Consider the following 24,453-nt stretch of genomic DNA (forward strand, 5'->3'; position numbering starts at 1 on the left):
TAGTTCCTAACAATCACCGCTTGGTGGCGGTGTATGAACACTTGTCCTCATCAGGAGGGGACTGCTGTTTCAAAAGAAATACAAGCGTATTGCACACTGTATATGGCCTACTATCTTAAAACTATTTATGTGAAGTAGTTTAAACCTTTCGGTGATAAACTAATTTCTAACAGCATTATATTGCGTTATTGTTATCTCGTGAAAACCATAAAAAAATGTTTTGTGAATTTTGTTGTTTTTTATGTCATTACAATGGTTACATTTACATGTATGCATTTAGCAGACGCTTTTATCCAAAGCGACTTACAGTGCATTCAGGCTATACATTTCTTTTTACCTGTATGTACAATGGTTGGAGCATAAGAAAAAAAAACATTTTTGAAAAAAGGTATTTAATTCTCTGTCCTTTGTAGAGGACGCCAGGATAAAGTTATTCAAAAAACTAAAATAAAATAGACATGAAAAGGCATGTATAGGCAAAAAAAAAGAGTTTCATTCACCAATCAGTTTTTAGGTTTCAGGTTGTTTTAGCCAAACTTTGTACAAAGATGATTCTTAACTATATGTTATGAAAGATACAACTTAATGATTTGGTATACATGTATGAAAATGATGCCCTGTTTCGTAACAAATAGTCATATTCTGATTTTAAACCCTATAACATTTTTCTGAGATGTTTATTTACGACGAACAATTTGAAAATTAGCCAGATTTAAATGATAATTACAAAACATTATCATATTTCCCTAAGAGCGCTAAATTTGATCATTCTGTCAATATCAGTCATATTTAAAGACCAAGGAGAGGGAGCATTTATGATCAAACCTCCAAACATTTGATATCTCTAAAAAAAAAAAGGGATGTGCTTTGTACAGGACATCCAGACTTAAAACTGTGGCATGTGTGCTCTCAGAGAAATTCACTAAAATATAATGTCCTCTACAGAGGACAAAAGTCTATGCCTATAGGTCCCAGGAGGATATCACTTTACTACATATGTATAATTTTTAGTAAATGGTGTCCAGTTATCATCTTGAAATTAAAAAAAGTTTTAAATGCCTCTCTTGGCAATCTACTGTACATTTTTGGCGAAATTATGTATGCTTTTTCAACAGCCAACTTGAATGAGTTTTTTTTTTTTATTAAACTTAGAGTACTGTGTCCCATAGATGTTTTGATTTCTCTCTCATCACGATTCACAACTGACTTCAGATCTATCTTTGAATCTGAAATCTGCATAAAACTTGCAGTGACAACTTTAACACCTGGCCATCCAGATATTATAAACTAACGGTGAGTACAGCATTAAAGAGCTTAATGAGAGTGTATTTGTGGGTGTTATATCAGTGATAGAATTAAATACATGTGTGATTGCTACTAGTTACTTGTGTTTACGTGAGCCTAATTAGCGACCAAGCAAGACATTCCGGTTGCTCAGGTTCTCAAGTGTGAAATGTGCGACCTAGTGCACGTCTGTCATAGGCATGTCATATCATTTAAAGTCTTTATAAAGTCAAAAATAAATCTTAGAAATATATTTAAAAGCCAGGGGGGGGGAAAATCCATTTGGATCAGTGTTTCGAAGAAGGGTTTTTCACCAAATAAGATATGCAACAAAAGGAAGAATTAAAGTTACATAGCCTACAGCTCTACAAATCACAGATGCAGTTGGTGTTTTTTTTTTAATTGCCTGGTAACCCTAGCAGCAGCATCCCCGCGAGATTCGTAGTATAGACTGACGCGCACACTCCTTGCACTGATGATTAATGTCAATGACCGCGCGTAACCTTCCTCCAGCGTGCTGCTCGAGCCAGATGCTTCTCTGCCACGGGCACGGCAGCAGCACTCGAGGATCAGATATTCGGTCAGGGGTCACATGATCGCATGGTTATCCAGAGCCAAGCCGTCATTGGCTGGTCGATGGTCTGACTATGGTGGAGACTGGAGAGGAGCAGCATCATCATCATCATTACGGCAGTGCCATTTCAAATTACCACTGAATTATTTACTCTATCCTTGTACACATAGGTAGACATGTTTGCCCATGCATAAGCAAAGATTCCCGAGAAATGCTCATTCTCACCTAATGGGGGTTCTAGGATAGTCAAATGATAAGATCTCGAGTTAGTATGTGGTTGTTGATGCAGTGAATGAAATGACCCACTGCATTCAGAGTGAGGTAACAGGCTACAGGAGATCAGTACTGACTGAACATCAGGTAGTTTCCTTGAGGTTTGAGGGTCTGACTCGTTCGGTTCAGTGCCCAGTAGTGCTGGGGATTTTGATTGTTGCCAATGACAAAGTCAGTCAGCTGTGGAATCTTATTTCCGCCACACAATAAATAAAGAAGTAAATAAAGTAATTGCGGCTTTCTGTTTCACAATTAAGACTTTTTTTCTTGCATTTTACGTGTTCAAATTGTGAGAGAAATAGTTGCAGTTACCTTTTTATTTATTTATTTATTATCATTTTGTAGTGGAAACCAAACCAGAACTGCTAGGTGTAAACTCAAAAAAAAAGAAAGAAGTGAGATGTAAACTCAGAACTCTGGAGGGGGAAAGTCAGAATTGTGAGATGTGAAAGGTGAATTTGTTTAGTAGATCCAACCAATACCATTGTTTATAGATGAAAAAAATTTAATAGAATGATGAATTAATTTAAAAGATTTGTTTAAAAAAATAAAACACAGATTTGATGCCCAGATAATTTCCAAGAATCCAGAATTCTAAAAATTGTGGTTGTTAATGAGTCAACAGAAATATTGTCATGTGTTCTGCATTAGTAAACACTGGGTACAAAAACCATATGGCGGGTAGTGTTATCAGTGTCTGACACCACTCCTTTGATAAATGTGTAAATAACACATTCAAACAGTGACAGCTGCTTCAGATTTCATGGCGAAATGTAAATAATCTTTGCTAAGCAAATTTCTTTTTAACCGTGGGGGAGGATATATATATATATATATATATATATATATATATATATATATATATATATAATGATGTCATTGTGGACTTTCCTGTTTCAAAGGAAACGGCGCTTTTCCTGTTTGTGTGTGCCGAAGGAGAAATTTCCTGTTTCTCTAAGTGAAACTGGGAAATGTGTCTTGGGATGATGACAAAGTTAAGGCGGAAAGAAAAAGTTGTATGACATCAGTCAGTACATGACGTGCTTAAGTGTAGTAATACACAGCTGGAACATTTGGTTTCTAGTCTGTTTTAACATTACCATTTTTTAAAAGCTTTTACTTTCAGTAAAACCAGTCACTGTTAAATGGACTCTACTATTTTTGTCATTACAAAAAGATTTATCTTTTTCCTGCATTAAATAACAATATTCGCTGTGCACAAGGACAAAACAAGCACATCTCCATAGTTGTGTGCATATCGTTCTGTTATTTTCTGTTGCTGCCAAATTACATTCACATCCATAAATCTCTTGAGACATTTTCAAAGCAAAATGTAGCTTCCTGCTTCAAGACTGCTGAAGTTAAGATGTAAATCTGCTGATATACGTGCAGTTTCAACATGCCTGTGCTAAACTAAACTAACCTTTGGGGTCAGAAACCTGCACTTCACATATATTTATTATCTACAGTGAGGTTCAAAAGTCTCACCACCAAGGCTACATTATTTGATCAACTGTATGTGATTGTGAGATATTAGTACAATTGAAAAGAACTGTTTTCTGTTTGAATATGTTTTCAAATGTAATTTATTCTTGAAATGGTAATCTGAGTTTTCAGCATCATACTCCAGTCTTCAGTGTCACATTATCCTTCAGAAATCATTCTAATATGCTTATTCGATGCTCAAGAAACATTTCTTAATATTATCGATGTTGAAAACAGTTGTGCTGCTTACATTTTGTGAATGCCATGAAACTTCAAAGAACAGCATTTATTTGAAATAGAAATCTTTTTTAACAATGTAAAGGTCTTTGCTGTGACTTTTGATCATTTTAATGCATCTTTGATGAAGAAGACTATCAATTGCTTTAACTTCACAAACACAGGAAGCTTTTTACTGCTAGTGCAACAAATGAAGAGCAAAGGATGTGCAATTTGCACACCAGTGACACATGTAACTAGAACAGATCATCTTTGAAATTACACCAAACTTTCCCCACTACAATCATTTCTTTGTGTATGTGTCAATGGCTGAAAAAGTTCTTCCTTCCCAGAACCTCACCTCATTAGCTTTGTAAAAGAAACAAACAAGAAATACAGGACCGAGCTGTCAGTCACATACATTTTTCAAGTATTCAAAGACATTTTTCTACTACTATTAGGCCATCTAAGGCAGCTTCAGGTTTATTCTGACCTAATTCTGTTCCTGTTCCATCCCCTACTAAACGTACACAGCATACTGTATACACATGTATGTACTTCTTTTATATTTCCCTAACAGCTCATTTTAACAGACATTTACTTGCACACCTCTTTCCATATTTAGGTTTTGGTTTCTTTAGATGAGATGAACTCTAGCAGGTCACTTGTGGGTGCTCATGTGACGAAGGTGGCAAATTGGAGCAGAAAGCTCAAGTAGCTCCATGTATGTAAATGCACGGCAGCACAATATCAGCATTATTATGGCAGTGTGTAAATGGGACAGATGTGTGTGGTGGGTTATGTGTATATAGACTGATGTCAGTGCAGCTGTGCTGGCTTTTATAAGCTGATGTTTCACTCAAAGCTGCACTGTAGTAACCTCACAGCATCTGCATTGGTTTGTATGTGTGAGAGTATCTCATATCTCATATGTGGGGGATGAGATGAGTCTTGTGGTGTGAGAGATTTCAGCCAATCAGAGCACTTAGGACGGTTTTTGGGGCGGGGAGGGAGGATGATGCCGGTTGAGGGTGTGGTTACGGAGGAGGGGAAGCTCTGTGTTTGAAAATGAATGTGCTACATGCACATTTGTAGGGCGTGAGGAAGCGGCCATCATTTTGGAGTCAGACATTAAGGAAACCGAAGAAACAGGCATTTCAGCTTCTGATACAGAAAAGCCAAAGACAGAGCAGTGTTTTCCAGCCTGTAAAGATGCACTGTAAGTCCATTTTTGTTTTTAATGTTAAATGATGGTTTTATATGGAGTTAGTAAGTTGGTAGGGAGAATGGATGAATCACAGCCCTGAACACTGGGAGTTAGTTTCTAAAGCAACAGATCTGTGTTTGTGATGTGTGCGTGATTATTGGTATTTGACTTGTTTAGATCCTAATGGAAGTGAATTGTGATATGAATTCGTTCATGCCGGGTGAGATGATTTTTGCATATGAGCGATTTGGGTTTAGTGGAAATATACATGCCTATATTTGTCAAACACAAGTTAAATAAATGAGAAAATGGCCATTGGAAAGTGTCCTCTTTATCCTCCTGTTATTCCGAGCAAGATCGCAGCTCTCTGTGCCGGCATACAGATGGTCATTTTTCGGGTGGGGGCTGAGTGTAGCCGACAATTGCTGCCAGCGTCAGCTGTGGAAAACCCCTCCCTCTCCTGTCCTCCTGTTGAGTCCTGTATGTATTGTTAATGCCGGCCTGGACAGCACGGCGGAAACATAGGTTTGCAAAGCCATTGTGTACATTCAAGGTGCTGCATTCATATTCTTTCATCATTCTGCTGGGCAGATGCAACTGTCGACATAACATAACAGCTGTGATTGTGTCTGAAAAATTGAGGGAAAAAATCAGGAAAATTTAAACCGAGCTTGTCAAATTGTGAGGGGTTTAGGATTTGAGAATGTATTTTATTATTATTAATTATCCATCCAGCTGAGGATTTGTTCTAGTATAATCAACTGAAATAAAAAATATCATTATTAATAGTATATCAAGAACTCCTTTTCAACCATCATGCATCAGTCATTCACTGTTTTGCTGGTGAATCATATTTAAATGTCTATTTCTTTGACAGAAGTGTTTTATGATTATCAAGGCTGCAATACAGTAGTATTGTGAAATATTATTCCAAATAATTTTATTTTATTATATTTTAAAATGTAATCTATTCCTGTGATGGCAAAGCTGATTTTTTTTAGCAGTCATTACTCCAGTCTTCAGTGTCGCATGATCTTTTAGAAATCATCCTAATATATTTGTTGCTCAAGAAACATTTATTATTAGTATTGAAAACAGTTGTGCTGCTTAATATTTTTGTGGGAAATGTGACATGTTTGTCAGGATTTAAAAGAACAGCATTTGTTTGAAATGGAAATCTTTTGCATTATAATAAATGTGTTTACTATGACCGTTGATTAATTTAATGCATCATTTCTGGAACAAATAATTAATTCTTTAAAAAAAAAAATCTAACAGACCCTAAACTGTTAGTGTAGATGTCGGATTGAGCCAGATGCAAATACACCAGGAGTGTTGACAGAAAGTCCCTCAGCAGTGCCAGAGTGGAAAATACAGGACTACTGGATCCCACAAGCACCAAAGATGTTGTTGTTGGACACCACATCGTTCTATATATATATATATATATGACGTTTTGAGATATGATGTTACGTGAAGGATGACATTTCAGCCAGTTGAACATCAGCTGATATATTAGTCATTAGGATGGAAATATCATTCTTTTTTAACTCCTTGATGCTTTTGTTTTTGCTGTCACATTTGAAGGCCAGTAGCACTATGAATGCAGTATATCACTGTAGAGTGAACATGGCCATAACCACATATTCACAGCTTTGGACTGATTAAGATAAGATAAAGAATTGAAGAGAGAATAAACTGAAATGTGCGGAATGAAGATATGTGTTTCTAGGTAATGAAATGCCTGGTAGTATTCAAACATTTGGAAATTCAGGTTTGTAACATAAAGGTTGCTTGAGTACAAAGCCAGATAAATGTCAAAACTAGCTTACAGTGTAATGTGGGAATCTTATGAATGTTCTAAAATGCTGATCGGTTCCATCCTCACCCACCAGCTACAAAACACACAAGGGAACATCAGTCAAACCAGCAACAAGATGCAAAGTCACATGGGATCATAAATCTCAAATGAACCCCTCCAAATTTTACTACAGTGCCTTGAGTTTCCAGACAAGGGAGTCTGTTTATGAGGATGTTATCAGGCGAGCTGACGTCAGCCAAGACGAGGATTTGCATCTGTTGAGTGCATGCTGAGAGTCAGTTGGGGCTGGACGAGGTTAGAGTGTTTCTGTAAGGATCTCTTGCCATGGCACCCACTGAGGGCAGATGAAGATGGCTCTGCTGGGAGGCAAGTTGCCAAGGTGAATTGATTGGAACAGAGGGAAGAGAAGAGGCTAAAGCATTCTATTAACGGAGTAAAAGACAAACAGACATTTTTCACTATCACTAACGATATCTTTTTTGGACATGTAAATCCAATGGTGTTCTTTAAAAAAACATGGAATGCCATGTAAATGGGTTAAAGAGGAAAAGGGGTTTTCAAGCATCAAAACAAACAACAGACACCCACTATAATGTAATTCAGTGTAACAATAGTTTATTTACCAATCTTGTTTATAGTTTATAGATACAATCTTGTCAGTACTACCACAGTACTTTTTGGGTAAATGTTGCTCATAACTATAATAAACCACCATATTCATTATTTCATCCTTGAAAGCACCTAAAACCAAAACCTTTGTGCAAGAGGTCATGAAGCATGAGGCTGATGAATAGCACCAGGTTTGTTTTTCATGCCCTGGGTTTATTTTAGACTCTTTCACTTTGTTCGGTACATCTGAATGCCTGTTTTACTTTCTGCTGGCCATTTCTGAGAGTCATGCTGCAAGAGCTCATTACAGAAGGCCGGTAGCTGGCATGTGTTTTCATGGCAGCGGTGTGTAAAAACAACATGTTGTTCTAAATGTGCCGAGGTCAGGCTTTGGAATGGAGAGGGCAGAAGAAAATAAAAGGGTGGGCAGCAATATTTTTCTGGATGTAGTGACGTGTTTCCTTTTTTTCTGAAATTATTTTGGACAACTTGTTCCCAAAGTTTGATATAATAGTGAATGATATTCTTTGATTGAAGGGGGAAAACTGTTGATTTCATGTGGGGAAACCCTACTGAAAAAAAGACATCTGTTTTTGAGCGACTACATCGAGAGCATGAATCTTCTATTTTCATAAATAAATATGTAAAATAAACATTCATTTAATGATTTGTTTTATATATTTCTCAGTCATTACATTTTATATATTTGCTAAAGGCCACCCTTCTCTCTAGATTTTGACATTAGGCATTGAAAAACAAAATCGGTTGAGTGCTACTCCTAACAATCTGTGTTTTCACATTAGTGACCACATGTGAACCTACGGCCACGTCCACCGCTGTAGTGATGGACCAGGCAGGGGACGCGAGCCTCCTCCAGTCCTGTGGAACAGCAGACAGTCTCGCCTCCCTGGAAGATGCCACTGCCGAGTCTACAGCAAAGTCAGTTCCTTTTCATTTCTTGTTTTATGTTCGAATACACTTAACATGCGTGCATACTAGGTCAGGTCTGCAACGAAATTCCCATGGTTATTTATACATATGAGCTTGACGAGCTTGATAAACCACATTAGTTTTGTGTTTGTAAACATGAGAATGAAGGCATGTGTTAGCATTGCCATTGGATTAAACACTGGTTGTATTGTCACTGGATGTTTGACTCTGCCATGCCAGATTCATTAAAAATAAAGATACATTTAACATAATGAATAACATCAATATCAAATAAAGATTCATTACATCATCACTTTTTATGTCGTTTTCAGTTCTTGTGTAAAGGAAGTAAAATGAAACGGTATGAAGGCAAAGGGTGTAAAATAAAATAAGGAAAAAAATGAAAATAACTACTTGGTGTTATAATATATTTTTTAGAATATATAATTTATTCCTCTGATGGCAAAGCTGAATTTTAAGCAGTCATTACTCCAGTCTTCAGTGTCATGTTATCCTTCAGAAATCATTCTAAAATGCTGATTTGGTGCTCAAGAAACGTAATTATTATCAGTGTTGAAAACAGTTGTGCTGATTAATATGTTTGTGGAAACTGTAGTGTTTTTATATTACAGTATTTTAATATTGTAACATTTTAAATAGAGATGCACCGATCGATCGGCCAGGGATCGGAATCGGCCGATTTTCCTCATGATCGGCCTGGATCAGTGATCGGCCGATCACTCTCACTTCTTTCCGATTCCGAGCTGATCCGTTTTGTTACCAGCGGCACAGGCAATAATGTCAGTCGCGCATTCTCACTCTCTTCTCTCCGATGACCCCTTCTCTCTCACACACGTCTCATTCGCTCCGGTTAAATAGTGCTTGTATTGCGCATTATTTTAGTAATTCCCACAAGTTTCGTGCTTACACCAAAAGCGCGTGCACCATCACTGATCTATATTAGTGGAGCGCACAAGCCGCAGTCAGTCTCAAACAGCTTGTGAGCCACAAATACCAAAATGAGTGGCTAACTGCTCTAAAACGTTAAAATACATACAAAATTATTTCAAAATGCCCATCTTGGCGAGTATCCAGTTAAACACAGTCAGTTTTGGAACGTTAAATAGTTGAGAAAGAGAACGCATGTTGTGTAACCTTATATTGGGTCCGTGGACAAACTCTTAAAGGGACCGCAGTCCAATATTCCTGCTGCTGTCTGTCATGTTAATCGTAGAAGAAACATTTTTGTTTGTATATGCTTGTCAATTATAGTTCTTAGAAAGAAAATCGGAATCGGCAAAAATCAGTATCAGCAGATCACACTAACAAAAAAATCAGAATCGGCCAAGAAAATTGCAATCGGTGCATCTCTAATTTTAAATGACTTTACTGTCACTTTCGATCAAATCAATGCATTCTTGCTGAATAAAAGTATGAAGTTCTTTCCATATAAAAATCACTAACCCCAAACTGTTAAACATTAGTGTATGTCAGACTGTATGATATACTGTACATCTTAAGACTTCATTTTAAAAGCTCTGACAACATTGGCATTGAATTTCACATAGATGAACAACTGTGTCATGTGACTTCGTCTAAGGCTAAAATTCACTGCAAGGCAATTGTAATCGACCCTTACAAGAATAAAAGGCCACAAGTTTTTCATTATGGTGAAAGACATTAACACTAATTTAATCTGAAGCTCACAGAATAATGTAAGGAATGTAATGTGATACTCATGGGTGTCTGAGAAAGAAATGAAACTATTTCAACTCCAGAATGCTGCTTGTCTGGAAAAGTCTGATTTCCTTATTACCTCACAGTGAGTCATCGGAGGAGGAATCCGCATGTTCCAGAGAAGAGCAATCAAATGCCAAAGTCGAACAGAGAATACACACAGAATCAGGTGAGATCACACACACTTGCTGTTTTACAAACACTCGCAAATCACTTTAAACTCACAAACACTTGGGTGAAAAGTCCAGAACATGTTCTCACTGTCTTGCATACAAACATACTCGCTTACTCTCGCTCATGCACACACATATGACCATAACCGCCATTTTGAACACAAGTCATATACGTCTTTTTGAGGCCCCAAAACCACCATTTGTGCATTCAGTTCTGCATAACACAGATAAAGAGCAGAGCAATGGAAAGCTGACCAGAGCACTAACCCACAACTTGCACCTCAAGTTGTGTTGTGTTCATCACGAAAACTCTTATGTAACTTCAGCTTTACGAGAACTTGACATCGGTTGGGCCTTTGAGTGCTCAGTAGAGGAAGTGTTTGAAAAGGAAGCTGCTGTCCCTATGCAAACTAACTTCCCTTTCCTTTAGACGCATAGCATGACAATGGATGCATGACGGGATGACAATGTTTTTATAGGACATTTATAGTCACACATGAGTTTGTTTATAAAAAGTTGCACAGTTGTCAATTTTAAAACAACCCATGTGTGAACTTCCAGAAGTTCCATCGCACTGCTGTGGTCTGTTGTGCTTACATAAGATAACAGAGCTTTGAATGAGGTTATCAAGTCACATGACCTTGGATTACAGGTCAAGCTGCTGTGATGGCTTTGTTTTTCATTTCAAACAGTTTTGCAGAATTCTGCATATAGTTAGGTGTTTATCAGACTGATATTGCACAGGATGTTGTACAATGCTTCAGGTGACTTTCTTCCCCTTTCACGCACAGCTGCAAAATCATTCAAGAAATATGTTAATATTATAATATTATTAAATGTTAAAGGGTTAGTTCACCCAAAAATGAAAATTAGCTTGTTTTACTTACCCTCGAAGCATCCTAGGTGTATATGACTTTCTTCTTTTAGACGAATCCAGTCAGAGTTATATAAAAAATTGTCTTTGATCTTTCAAGCTGTTTAATGGCACTCAGCGGGTGTTGCAGTTGAACAGTCCACAAGTTGTCAAATAAAGCTCACGCATTCATAATAAAACGTGCCGCAGACGGCTCCGGGGGATGAATAAAGGCCCCTTGTAGCGAATCCATTTGTAAGAAATATATCCTTATTTCAAATGTAATAAACACTTTTCTCTTACTTCCGCTGACTGACATCCACTGAAGCAGTTCCGGCGGATGACGTAAGACGCGCGGCGTTGCGTGATTAGTGACGAATGCGGAGAGAGAACAAAACAAAACGCCGGTCACGAATTAGAAGTACAAACCAAAGATTTGCAAAGAAAAATGTTGGAGGATTTTGATATAAACCAAGAGGAGACTGGTTTTCCTTTGCTAAAGTAAGGAAACTTTGCTTCCTTTGCTTCTATTAAACAAACTCACGAGACTAGCATATCTGACGGAACGGATCCGCATATGATAGATAACGGAAGTGAGAGAAAAGTGTTTATTACGTTTGAAATATGGATATTTTTCTTACAAATACTCATGGATTCGCTACAGGGGGCCTTTATTCATCCCCCGGAGCCGTCTGCGGCACGTTTTATTATGAATGCGCGAGCTTTATTTGACAACTTGTGGACTGTTCAACTGCAACACCCGCTGAGTGCCATTAAACAGCTTGAAAGATCAAAGACCATTTTTAATATAACTCCGACTGGATTTGTCTGAAAGAAGAAAGTCATATACACCTAGGATGCTTCGAGGGTAAGTAAAACACAAGCTAATTTTCATTTTTGGGTGAACTTAACCCTTTAATAATATGTTAATATCAATGTTATTTTATATAATATTATATAAATCCAGTTAATATTGTTCTCAGCTGTCTTCAACTATTTTGTTAATTTTTTTTAGGTGCAGTGTGTAATTTAACTAAACACCATTAGCAGCCAAAGCAAGAATTGTTTCCAAGCAAGTAGTCCAGCCATAAACCCTTGCCATTGGTGTTATGAACAGATTTAATTTTTGTTTTGAAGTGAAAAAATGACACGCTGCACCTTTAAATTTGAACTGTTCACAAAATAGTTGTGCTGTTATCATGAAAATGGGGTGTGTAACTTTCTGAAAGAGTTTGCATACTGAAATGTGCTCTGCTATTGAAGCCTCATTAGAAACTCTGTGCTAGTGTGTGGATGAAATACTAGTGAGAGATACTAGTTACACTTTGAATACAATAGTTTAAGAATTTGTTCAAATTTGTCCAGCATCATGTTATATCTCAAAGTACTACCTACCCGATACCATACCTGTACTTTAGGGGTTGTTTGGTGACAAATGTGTGATTTTTAAATGATAATCAGACAATACTGTGCAAAATAAATAGATATTAATGACAATAAATGGCTGTTTAGGTGCCACCGCTCGTCCCAACTCCCTCTCTCTGCCTGTTAAGGGCACAGATCTCTGGACTCTACACAGGGATGGAGAGGTGAAGCTGAGGATGGGTGAGTCAGGCCCTGAGGCTGAACCCCCCTTGACTGTGAACCAGATGTTCACTTCTACGGTCCAACGCTTTGGCAACTACAATGCGCTGGGCTGGAAAGAGGGAGAGCAGTGGAAAACCATGACTTACAACGACTACTACAAGACTTGCCGCACTGCTGCCAAAGGCTTCCTCAAGGTGAGGACATAAATCAAGTTTTTTATACTACTACCACTAATTCTGATAATAATATTTTTTAAATTACATTTTTAATGTAGTGAAAGTATATTTACGGTAATGCTACATTTTTTTTATTATATATTTTTTTAAGATAACTATAAATATATATAATATTTTGCTTTTCTAAAAAAAAAAATATATATTTTCTAAAAAGCTTTTCTAAAGCTGCTTTTAACAAAATGTCATAACCTGTTAGACTGATATGTCTAGAAATCAGTTCAATACATCACACAAAACCAAATGTGACAGACTGTCAACTAGCCCGAAACTCTTTCACACTGACCCTACACCTAATTACCATTAGGTAATATTGTTCAGCCCTAATTGTAATATAGTCGGCCAAGATCAGGTGAGAAGCATTAACAGTCTGAGTTTTGAGTCTAGCACCTAGGTAATATAACAGATTTCACCCATGGCTTTTTATTGTTCAGCAATCGAGTAACTCAAATCGAGTAACTAATTTTCATTATCTTCTTGCCATTGCCATTGAGATTATGGCTGTTTAGCATTACAGTCCTATCTAAAAGGACACTAATGTCTCTGATAAAAGGAATGTTTTTTGTATCAAAGGTGCCTGATAACAAACCTTTAAAAACGTATAAACGCATAAAACTGATGTAACTGTTATTGAGATCACAGACAGACCTCATGCAATTACTGTTGTGTCCTTGAGTAAAGCATTTGACCAAGTTACCTCAGGGAGAAAGTGCCAGCTCTGTGTGAGAAGGCATCTGGGACGAGTCCTGGTCCTATTTCACCACAATTTCAAAAGACAGAAATTAGAAATATTTTAAATCAATAAAATTAAGCCTTTTTTTTTTTTTATCATGTTTATTTTTTTTCCATTATGGTAATAAAAAGTCTATTTATTTATTTTTACATTAAAATAGTACGAATTAGGATAAATGTTTAAAATTGGGCTTTACTTTCTTTATTCAAAATATATCATTTCATATTTTGGCTTTTGCTTTTGTGGTGTAATATGACCTGGACATGTTTTTGAATTGTGCACAAGCCAGTAAGAGGCAGATTTTAGTCTATCTTTCCAGAGGGAGGCTTTTGTTTATCGTCTTCAGTTTTTGCATGCCCTAGTCTTGGGATGAGGTTTAACTCCCAACTGGTCACGTTCTCCCTGCCTGGCGGCCAGTGTGGGCTGATTTGCATGGTTTTGTTTATGGTGAAACTAAAAAGGAGTGTAACTTGTCTGACTCAAACCCTGTGGGAGCGATTCAGATTGAGTTGTGTATACCCTAGGCAGCATAAACTCAAAATAGAGGTGTTAGATGACAAGACATGCGTTCGGTATCTTGCATGATGTGACTTTTAAATTTTAAATATGATGCAGCTTGGCACATTCATCCATATTCATATTAAAAATTATAGAAAAAAAAGTCTGACTCACAAAAAATATATTTTTTAAACTGGATCTTTTTACTGATTAAATTGAACTGCTTCACAAAGTCTTGTTGCAAAACTTTGTTTGAGAATTGGATGACATTTTGGAGTTGCTGAACTAGTGAACTTCTTAAATGGAGATAAATGGCAGTATTACACTAAACATTTATTTAACTGCAAAAAAGAACATGTAAATTGCCATATGGGACTTCTGGGAACCCTTATGAGTGATGACTCAAATCATAAGACAGGCTTCTTCATCTTTTACATGTAAACAATACATTATGCTTCAAATGGGGCCTGCTAATTGAAATTTCGGTTTGAAATCTTAATGTACGAATGTACTTGTGCTAACTGTTTCTATATGTTCACAGCTCGGTCTGGAGCGGTATCACGGTGTTGGTATCCTAGGGTTTAACTCGGTTGAGTGGTTTATTGCTGACATCGGGGCTATTTTAGCTGGGTAAGTGTTTATTGTTAGGATGTTTTACACTTTATGATTCTTCAAATCATTCATAAACATACATGCATTCTGCTGTCATAACTCGTCATCAGCACATGGCCCGTGTTTGTCCCAAACAAAACTTTAATAATTTCATCAGAGTCAAATAGTGGCTCTGCTGTGCCATAAACTGTCCAGCTGCCTTTATGATTTGAGTGAAGAACAGCATCACCTGAACCTGGTCTAGGTTGGTAAACATATAGGTGGAGTCAGAATGGTGGGAATGTTGTTAATGTTTGAAGGTGTTTCCTGTTGTAGAACTGCTTGCCTTTTGGTTACAGCAATAACAGACTTGAGGATGTTTGTTGAGGAATTCTGTATGTCATTGGCAGGGGGTTTGCTGTGGGCATCTACACCACCAACTCTCCCGAGGCATGTCAGTATGTGGCAGAGAACTGCCAGGCCAACATCCTTGTGGTGGAAAACCACAAACAGCTGCAGAAGATCTTGCAGGTAATTAGAGTGAAAGACCTATTTCCAAATGAACCTATCTAGAACCTTTTCTAAATAAACTCAGATCAGAACTTTTATCTACACTACTATTCAGAAGTTTGGGGTCAGTAAGATTTTATGCTGTAACATTATTTTTATGGCAGATAAACACATTGATGCCCTAAATTCTCATAATTGTAATTGCATAAATACAAAAAATACCATTTAATTCTTACATTGCATTAATGAGAATGATTTCATAAATGTTAACTGTCCTGCCTTTAGGTCATGTCGGTATGATTTTATGAAGTATATAGATAAAAAATAATAAATACAATACCAGTCATTTAGCTGGTAATTCCTGGTGCCAGTTCTCAGATCCTGAGACCGATCCTCAGGGTCTAGTTTAATCAGACCTGTTGATTAAACACATCCTGATGATCTTTTATACTTTGTGTGTGCTTCATTTCAGGTCCAGGACAAATTACCCCACCTAAAAGCCATTATCCAGTACAAAGATGAGCTGAAAGAGAAAAAGCCCAATCTCTACACGGTAAATTTATTTTCAGTTCAGTTCTCAGACCTTAATCTTTCTGTTTTAATCCCCCTCGATTACTAATTGAAATCTGACATTTGCTATGTAAATATCCAATACACATAGTGGACAGAGTTTATGAAGCTGGGCCGCGATGAGCCTGATGCTCAGCTGGATGATATCATCAGCTCCCAGAAACCCAATCAGTGCTGCACACTAATCTACACATCCGGAACCACGGGCCAGCCAAAGGGAGTCATGCTTAGTCACGACAATGTGAGTTGAATGCAAAACATCCACAATACAACATTCCAAAACCTTTGAGCAAATTGTAACAAAAACAACTCAAAAACGAGGGTTTACCTGCAATATAGAGTACTGAGTCACCAGTCATTCTCAGCACTAAAATGTTATCTCTCCTCCTGTAGCTCACATGGACAGCATTTGTAACTGGCCAAGATGTGAGCCTGACAGATGCAGATAAGCTACAGGAAGTGATCGTGAGCTACCTGCCACTCAGTCATATTGCTGCACAGATGATTGACGTCTGGCTTCCCATGAAAGTAGGAGGAGTCACGTACTTTGCACAGCCTGATGCGCTAAAGGTATCCTTATATAACATTTATACCCTTATATACTTACCCTCATATTTATCAAAGAGTCCTGAAAAAAAAAAATCCCAATTTCCAGAAAAATATTACTCAGCACAGATTTGGTCATAATCAATTCTGTTTCTTGAGCACCAAATCCACAATTTAGAATGATTTCTATAGAACACTGACTGAAGACTCGAGTAATGGCTGCTGAATTTTTTTTAGCTTTGCCATCATAGGAATAAATAACATGTTTAAATATATTAAAATAGAAAACAGTTATTTTAACTTTTAATAATATTTCACAATATTAGTATTTTACTGTGTTTTTGATCAAATAAATGCAGCCTTGGTGAGCATAAGAGACTTCTTTCAAAAACATAAAAAAATGTGAAGTGAAGGCTCTTCCTGTTTTCCTCCCCAATCTCTGTTTTGTGTACGTAAATGAAGATCCTTCCAAAGACAATCTTGTTAGTTTAAACCAACTGATTTTAATGAGATTTTTCACTGAGTCTTTTGATGAAACGCAAGCCTTAGTCATGCAGCGCATGAAAGGCTTTTGTGATGTTCAGAAGTGTTTCATTTTCATCCCTTTCCAGAAAACAAGCCAAAGCTGTATGCAGATCTGCTGACATTTCATTAAAACTGGTGTATTATGTGTCTCCTGTGATCTGTAGAAGCTGAGCATGTGATATCTGTAGTGCCTCAATCAGTGGGTTTCAATGTAGCACCACAGTGTTGTTTTACAATAGGGTCATTGATTTAGGATCACAGGGGCAGAAATTGACAAGACATACCTGCTCGTGTCACCTGACACAACCCTGGGTGTATCAGCTGATGTTGGCATGTACACGTGAACACAAACCCTATGGCAAACCATGCTGAGACTGCTTGGATGCGTTTTAATAGAAGTCACTGTATGTTCCAGGGTTCTTTGGCTAATACTCTACGTGAGATACGCCCTACTGCGTTCATGGGTGTCCCGCGGGTGTGGGAAAAGATGCAGGAGAAGATGAAGTCGATTGGAGCCAAATCATCCACTGTGCGTCGGAAGGTGGCATCCTGGGCCAAAGATGTGGGCCTGCAGACCAACCTCAACAAAATGGAGCTGTATGTAAATACACACACACACACACACACACACAAAACAAGGTAGAAATATTTAGACGCAAACAGGACTATCAATCATTAACATATGACACCCATTTTTAACTAAATTAATTACATTAATGTAAATTAATTTACAGTTGGATCCAGAAGTCTGAGACCACATTGAAAATCTGGAATTCAAAATCTATTTTAAACCTGTTTTTAGGAAACGGGAATAAAATAAAACATTTATTAATAAAAAAACACACAGCGTCTTCAGGACATGGCTGCAGCGTCAACAATACTACAGTGAGAATAAAAGTTACGCCTTCTTTCTTTGCATGAACATTTGGGCGGCGTTATGCAAATCTTCCCACATAGTGACGGAGATATGTGGGGGCATGTTAGAACGAGCCGTTTTAGGTAGGCGTGGCTGACTCTGAACTTTTATAAAGAATATCTCTAACAACAACAGAGGTGTGGCGCATTGTTTACTTTCAGCATTTACAGATCTTCTTTGTGCACCAAGAGCTTGTAACACTCCAAAGAGAAAGGAAAAAATTAAATCGCATCATATGACCCCCTTTAAGAATTTTTGTGATTTGTCAGATTTCCAACAAAACATTTCAAATCAACTTTTCACCCAAACTGTTATTCTGCTAATATAATTTAATTAGAAATGATTTGTATTAAATTAGAAAGATGCCAAATAGAAGTGGTCTCAGACTTTTTAAGTCAGTTAAGTCATCTTAAGTGGAAAAAATAAAATGCTATAAAAAGTCAAATATGGCTTCTTTATTGAAAATCTGGGATTCAAAATCTATAAACTGAAAAAGTAAATGCTACATAAGATGGCCTCTTTTACCAGTTTAGTTATGAATATTGATATATCAGTTAGTGACATTTTTTTAACATGATATAATATTAGTATAAATTCTAGGCTATGTATTAATGGAGATGAATGGTCTTGTTTTCCTCAGTAATGGCAACCTATCCAGAAAGCCATTAAACTATCGATTGGCGAAGCGTCTGGTGTTCCGGAAGGTTCGGAAGGCGCTGGGGCTGGATCGCTGTACGAGGTGCTACACCGGAGCAGCTCCCATAACCAAAGACACGCTGGAGTTTTTCCTCAGTCTGGACATTCCTCTGTTTGAGCTCTATGGCATGAGCGAGAGCTCTGGACCACAAACCATCTCACTGCCCGATGCCTTCAGACTCACCAGGTACTGAAACCTTCATTTGTGTAAAGCTAGTTTAATCATTTCAGCTTTAACGTTTAGTTTATTTCTCATTTGTATTCTCAGCTGTGGAAAGGTAATTCCAGGCTGCAAGACGAAGATCTTCAACCCTGACGTTGATGGCAATGGAGAGATTTGTTTCTGGGGTCGTCATGTGTTCATGGGCTACTTGAACATGCCCGATAAAACCGAAGAGGCTCTGGATTCAGATGGCTGGCTGCACTCGGGTGACCTCGGCAAACACGACCAGGACAGCTTCCTGTTCATCACCGGACGCATTAAAGGTAATGACCATCAATTGAAAACAGATTAAGTGCTTCCTCTTACTCACTGGAACTGAAACCACTGAGCCAGTTGCATTGCGTAATATTTTTAATTATAAAGTGGCCACAGATTTCAATGGGATTTAGTCTGGTGCATGTAATGAAGTTTATGTTTGTATCCCAGAACTGATCATCACAGCCGGAGGTGAAAATATTCCCCCGGTGCCCATTGAGGATGCAGTTAAAGAGGCCGTTCCGCTCATCAGCAATGCCATGCTTATCGGAGACAAGAGAAAGTTCCTCTCCATGCTGCTCACCATTAAGGTATCAGTACAGGGCAGATGACCCCAATATAAACCTCTGTGTCAAGGTTATCCACTATTAACCTAACCAGGTATAATGTGATAAAGCAACAAAGTGATGAAAGCTATCTTATCCATAATTCAGAGCTTTTTTCTTAACCAACCATGATTGACCAGTGTCATTTTGTCAATTGTTTTATTTCTGTGGCCTTGTGCTATGTGACTCTTTCACCAAAATCACATTAGATGTGTTTTATTTTTTCTGTGGATGATTGAGACAAATTGCTTGTTGCATTGTGCCTGCTTAGAAAACATTGTTAAAGGGTTAGTTCACCCAAAAATTTAAATTCTGTCATTAATTACCCTCATGTCGTTCCAAACCCGTAAGACCTCCGTTCATCTTCGGAACACAAATTAAGATATTTTTGATGCCTTTTAACAGCTCTCTGACCCTCCCATAGACAGCAAGGGTACTACCACGATCAACGTCCAGAAACGTAGCAAGGAGATCGGTAAAATAATCCATGTGACATGAGGTTCAACCGTAATATTACGAAGCTACGAGAATACTTTCTGTGCGCAAAAGAAAAAAAACCTGACTTTATTCAACAATTCAAAATTATTCAACAGTCTCCTCCGTGTGGTGCGGCTGACACAAAACAGCATACGCTGTTTGCGTTCAGTGGATATTCTCCAAAATGGCGCTAGGGTGACGCGAAGGAGACGAATTATTGAATAAAGTCGTTTTTGTTTTTTTCTTTTGCACACAAAAAGTATTCTCGTAGCTTCGTAATATTACGGTTGAACCCCTGATGTCACATGGATTATTTTACCGATCTCCTTGCTACGTTTCTGGACGTTGATCGTGGTAGTACCCTTGCTGTCTATGGGAGGGTCCGAGAGCTGTCAGAAGGCATCAAAAATATCTTCAATTGTGTTCCGAAGATGAACGGAGGTCTTATGGGTTTGGAACGACACGAGGGTAATTAATGACCGAATTTTCATTTTAGGGTGAACTATCCCTTTAAGCATAGTTCATGACTAAAGAAAAGGTCTGTAACTTTGATTATCCAACATTATTGATTAATTTTTAATGGCTGCCTTGTGTGATCCTGACCGATGTCATGCTCTCCTGAACGTGAATGCTGTAAATCTAATCGGAACATCTCATCCAAGGACTCTTACTCAGAGGGCTGGGTTATGTAAGGTTGCTGAGAGATAACACTCATTTTAAAGATGCATGAATACATTTCTACTACACTCTACTGAGATCATATCAGTACGATCAAGTGATTAATGCTCAAGCATTACCAATTTATAAACTTAAGAACCGCTGCCAACCAGTGGACAGTGTGTGTAGCTACATGTTCCGTGCTTTTCTCGGGATCACTGCGCCCCCTGGTGGCAACCAACAGTACTAAAATACTTTTACGTTTATAAATTGAAAAATGTAACTAGTTAGTGGTGTTTGCTAAGGAAACTTAGCACTAGTATTATAATATATACAATATACTTAATATATACTTATTGTTGGTCATACTAAACAATGAGTAGTAAATTTAGGTGTGTAATTTAACTTGTCCCGCATTGTGTTACTGATATGAATAATGACTCAAACACACGTAGTTTGTTAGTACATGTGTGATATTACTTATCTAAGACATTGGATTACAGTTTTTACCCGGTGGACATAAAAAAAAACTACAATGAGGGAACCGCGTCATTTCTAGAGACCAAATTAGAGAAACCCTAGCAACAGCATAGCAAGCATTCAGAACACACACACGTAGTTTGTTAGTACATGTGTGATATTACTTATCTAAGACATTGGATTACAGTTTTTACCCGGTGGACATTAAAAAAACTACAATGAGGGAACCGCGTCATTTCTAGAGACCAAATTAGAGAAACCCTAGCAACAGCATAGCAAGCATTCAGAACATGATTAAAAGCCGTCGGAGCACATTAGCAACCACATATTTGCCCCCTGGCAACCACCAACAACACCTTAGCGTCATGCAGGAGTGTTTTGCACACGCGAGCACAATTTAGTGTTAAACTGCGATTTATCTAAATATTGACGGGGAAACGTTTTAATCAAATACATATTCAATTTAATATACATAACTTACAGTTAGAAAACGCTAATGACTTATTTTTTTTGGCTCTCAGTGTCAGGTTAACAATGAAACGGGCGCTCCCGAAGACGAACTGACTCCTGAGGCGGTGGAGTTGTGTAGTAAACTCGGCAGCAACTCCACACGAGTCAGCGAGATCGCCGGTGGCCGTGACCGAGTCGTATACGCGGCTATTCAAGAAGGCATCAACCGTGTCAATGAGAAAGCCACCTCTAACGCCCAGCGCATCCAGAAATGGACCGTTTTGGAGAAGGATTTCTCTATCCCTGGCGGAGAGCTGGGTAAGTTTCCTAGTAATGACCTTTGCGCGCGCGCGTGTGTGTGTGTGTGTGTGTGTGTGTTATGGCTTTTATTTCTATTCTGTTTATAGGCTGTTTGTTTAGCCGTTTTAAACTCTCTCACTCCCAGGGCCCACAATGAAGCTCAAGAGGCCAGTGGTCATGAAGATGTGCAAAGACCAGATTGAGAACATTTACAAAGAAGTCTTGACCCCAACCACCCCAGACAACCCTCTGCCTTCTAAATAGGTGTCCAACAAAAGGCCTTGTCACCCACTTAAAAGGAGACAAAGGGACTGACATGGTCTAAAACACACACACACACATAGGAACACCACTCAGACCTTGTGTTTCGCTTGTCCGTTTTTGAGTTAATATTTGTTCAGGGTTTTGTCATTTTTAATTTCATACTGTTTACATTTTTCTGTATTATAGCAAGAAGGAAAACATGTTTATGAAACAAAAAGCCATTTGTGAATTTAAGGTTTTGTTTTTTTTGTGGTGATTTACTATTTATTTTCTTGCCTAATTATAATGAAGTCTTTTGAGCCATGTTCTTGATTTATATGTAAGTGCAGGTGATTTGAATGTCTGTGTTCAGAGATAACAATTAATTTATGGTTAAATTGATCAACAAAGTTTGAGAAATCTTAATAGTAATACCTAACAAGCAAACTTGCGCCTGAGGCATGACTGAATTCTTTGAGAAAAGCATTTGGTTGTTGTGCTTGTTCATCAATGGCACTGCTGCGAACTACTGCCACCAAAAACACTGTTTAAAGGAAACTAGATGTTTGCAGAAGAACATCCTCAAGACCTCGCTCTGTGTAGATCATTTAGCAAGAATCCCGTTCCATATAAGCCATAAATGTTTCTGTTTGTTTGCTTTTCGTAACCATTTGTTTGAATGTTTGTTCAACAACACATTGCAAAATTATGCCATTTTTTTGCAAAATGAACCTGTTATATAGTGTAAATACGTTATTGCATTGGCTTTTCTTCTGTGGTCTTATTTGATGCTTTGCTGCATCACTCTGACAATCCTTAAAGTAGCACGATGTTGGATGTCATGCAGTCTAGTGTCAGCATGAGCTTTATGAAAAACCATTTAATCTGGACTGAGAGAAACGGTTAATATTTATCTTATGAAAAAAAGGATGTGAAGGAGCTGGTGTGAGTAATAGGTCAGAATTTGATTCGCCAAGCTATGTTGCATTCTTTGCTTTGCATGTGCACTAAGGATATTTCGACCGAAAATGTGACAGATTATATTTATATTGTATACTGCATAGTAAAATGATTAAAATGTGATTTAGAAAAAGCATATGGGTTGATCAAAGAGGTCGAATTATCAAACTTTGGAAAGTTTGTGAATTAGGAAGTGCTATTTAACAGTCAAGTGCTTGAATATACAAAAAAAACAAAAACCTTACTGCAAATCACTTAATGCAAATCCAAAGATATGATTTTTCCTTTGTAAATAGATTAGTTGTATCTCACTAAAGAGCTTTCCTCAAATACTGGACCTGTTACTCCAAAGTGTGTATACTCTCTGACTGCATAGCATGACCACAGCGAGGCCTTTTTGTAAATAGTTAGACTTTAAGTAATTTGTGCATGAAATGTGACAAATTGTTTGCTCGATCAGAATTGGTGAGAATGAAGGTAGAGCTAGTGAGTGATTTCCTTTCTTCTATCTGGGATATCTATTATGGTTAAACTAAATTACTCTTCTTTCTTTTTCAAAATCCACTTGCATTTTTTTTTTTTTAAGTTTCTTTTTAGACAAAAGTTCTGTGATGATTTAATGTATGTCTGATCTAGATCTTGACAAGCATGAAGGGCACTCCATTTGGAAATGTGCAAACATGAACATGAAGTGAAGTCTCAGACTGAAAGGTTTGCCTGGTTTTACCTGACTCTGAAAACTCTTGAACTGGGTGACAATTTGTTGTGTGTAGTGTGATGTTAAGGGTTTCTGAAACATGCATGTCATTGTTGAAACTGGACTACAGAACATAGATGATTTTGGGAGATGGAACTCCAGGTTTCTACTTGTATGTATGTGTGAATTATCCCTTTACTGGACAATAAATGTGATATAACCATGATCAAGTCTTATAAGTTCTTGTCCTTTGACTTGAATATTAATTGGTCACCAGTATCAAAAATAGCTTATAGGAATGTTGTGTATAGTGCCGTTTCAATAAAATACAGCTAGTAAATATTCTTCGAGATGTTTCAATGCCTCGGCTAATGATTATTTTTTTGGATCACTTTAAAAAAGAAAAGATCATAATTTGAAAAACTAGATCAGATGATAGACTTGTAATATGAATTAAGACAGGGTGATTTTAACCCTGTTAACATGATCTTGAGTTATCATTTGGCACCACAATATGGATCAGGGCTTCATTAACATGTTAAAATCTTTTTTTAATTTTTTTTTACAAATTAATAGAAATTATCAAACTGATAATTTCATATAAATGCCCTTTTTTTTAAAGCCTGAAAAAAATAATCTACAAAAACATTAAGCAGCAAGGATCTGAAGGATCATGTGACAGTGAAGACCAGAGTAATGGCTGCTGACAATTCAGCTTTGCTGTCACAGGAATAAATAAAAAATAAATAAAACATTAAAATACTTTTATTTTAAATTGCAATAACATGTCACGATATTACTGTATTTTTATCAAATA

General features: G+C 37.4%; 1 protein-coding gene across 2 annotated transcripts; it reads left to right on the forward strand.

Annotated features, from left to right (window-relative positions):
• The first annotated feature begins 1,211 nt into the window (after positions 1 to 1,211).
• Positions 1,212 to 23,862, forward strand: acsbg2 (acyl-CoA synthetase bubblegum family member 2). 2 transcript variants are annotated; one of them, XM_016229757.1, is made up of 15 exons: positions 1,212 to 1,293; positions 8,274 to 8,409; positions 10,224 to 10,306; positions 12,676 to 12,944; positions 14,756 to 14,844; positions 15,216 to 15,336; positions 15,788 to 15,868; positions 15,977 to 16,126; positions 16,279 to 16,455; positions 17,372 to 17,553; positions 18,513 to 18,755; positions 18,837 to 19,054; positions 19,218 to 19,357; positions 21,508 to 21,754; positions 21,882 to 23,862. In XM_016229757.1, exons 2-15 carry the CDS (start codon positions 8,315 to 8,317, stop codon positions 21,998 to 22,000), a joined length of 2,214 nt encoding a protein of 737 aa, XP_016085243.1. In that variant the 5' UTR covers positions 1,212 to 1,293; positions 8,274 to 8,314; the 3' UTR covers positions 22,001 to 23,862. The 2 variants fall into 2 exon arrangements, with proteins under 2 accessions (XP_016085243.1, XP_016085235.1); XM_016229749.1 differs by lacking the exon at positions 1,212 to 1,293 and adding an exon at positions 4,881 to 5,051.
• The last annotated feature ends 591 nt before the right edge of the window (positions 23,863 to 24,453 follow it).

Source organism: Sinocyclocheilus grahami, unplaced genomic scaffold (assembly GCF_001515645.1).
Source record: "Sinocyclocheilus grahami isolate Dianchi unplaced genomic scaffold, SAMN03320097.WGS_v1.1 scaffold16.1, whole genome shotgun sequence".
Classification (NCBI taxonomy): Eukaryota; Metazoa; Chordata; class Actinopteri; order Cypriniformes; family Cyprinidae; genus Sinocyclocheilus; species Sinocyclocheilus grahami.

Coding starts and splice junctions, on each gene's coding strand:
- acsbg2 (XM_016229749.1), top strand. Junction 15,869..15,976: donor AAAAGCCCAATCTCTACACG/GTAAATTTATTT, acceptor CAATACACATAG/TGGACAGAGTTTATGAAGCT. Junction 16,127..16,278: donor TCATGCTTAGTCACGACAAT/GTGAGTTGAATG, acceptor CTCCTCCTGTAG/CTCACATGGACAGCATTTGT.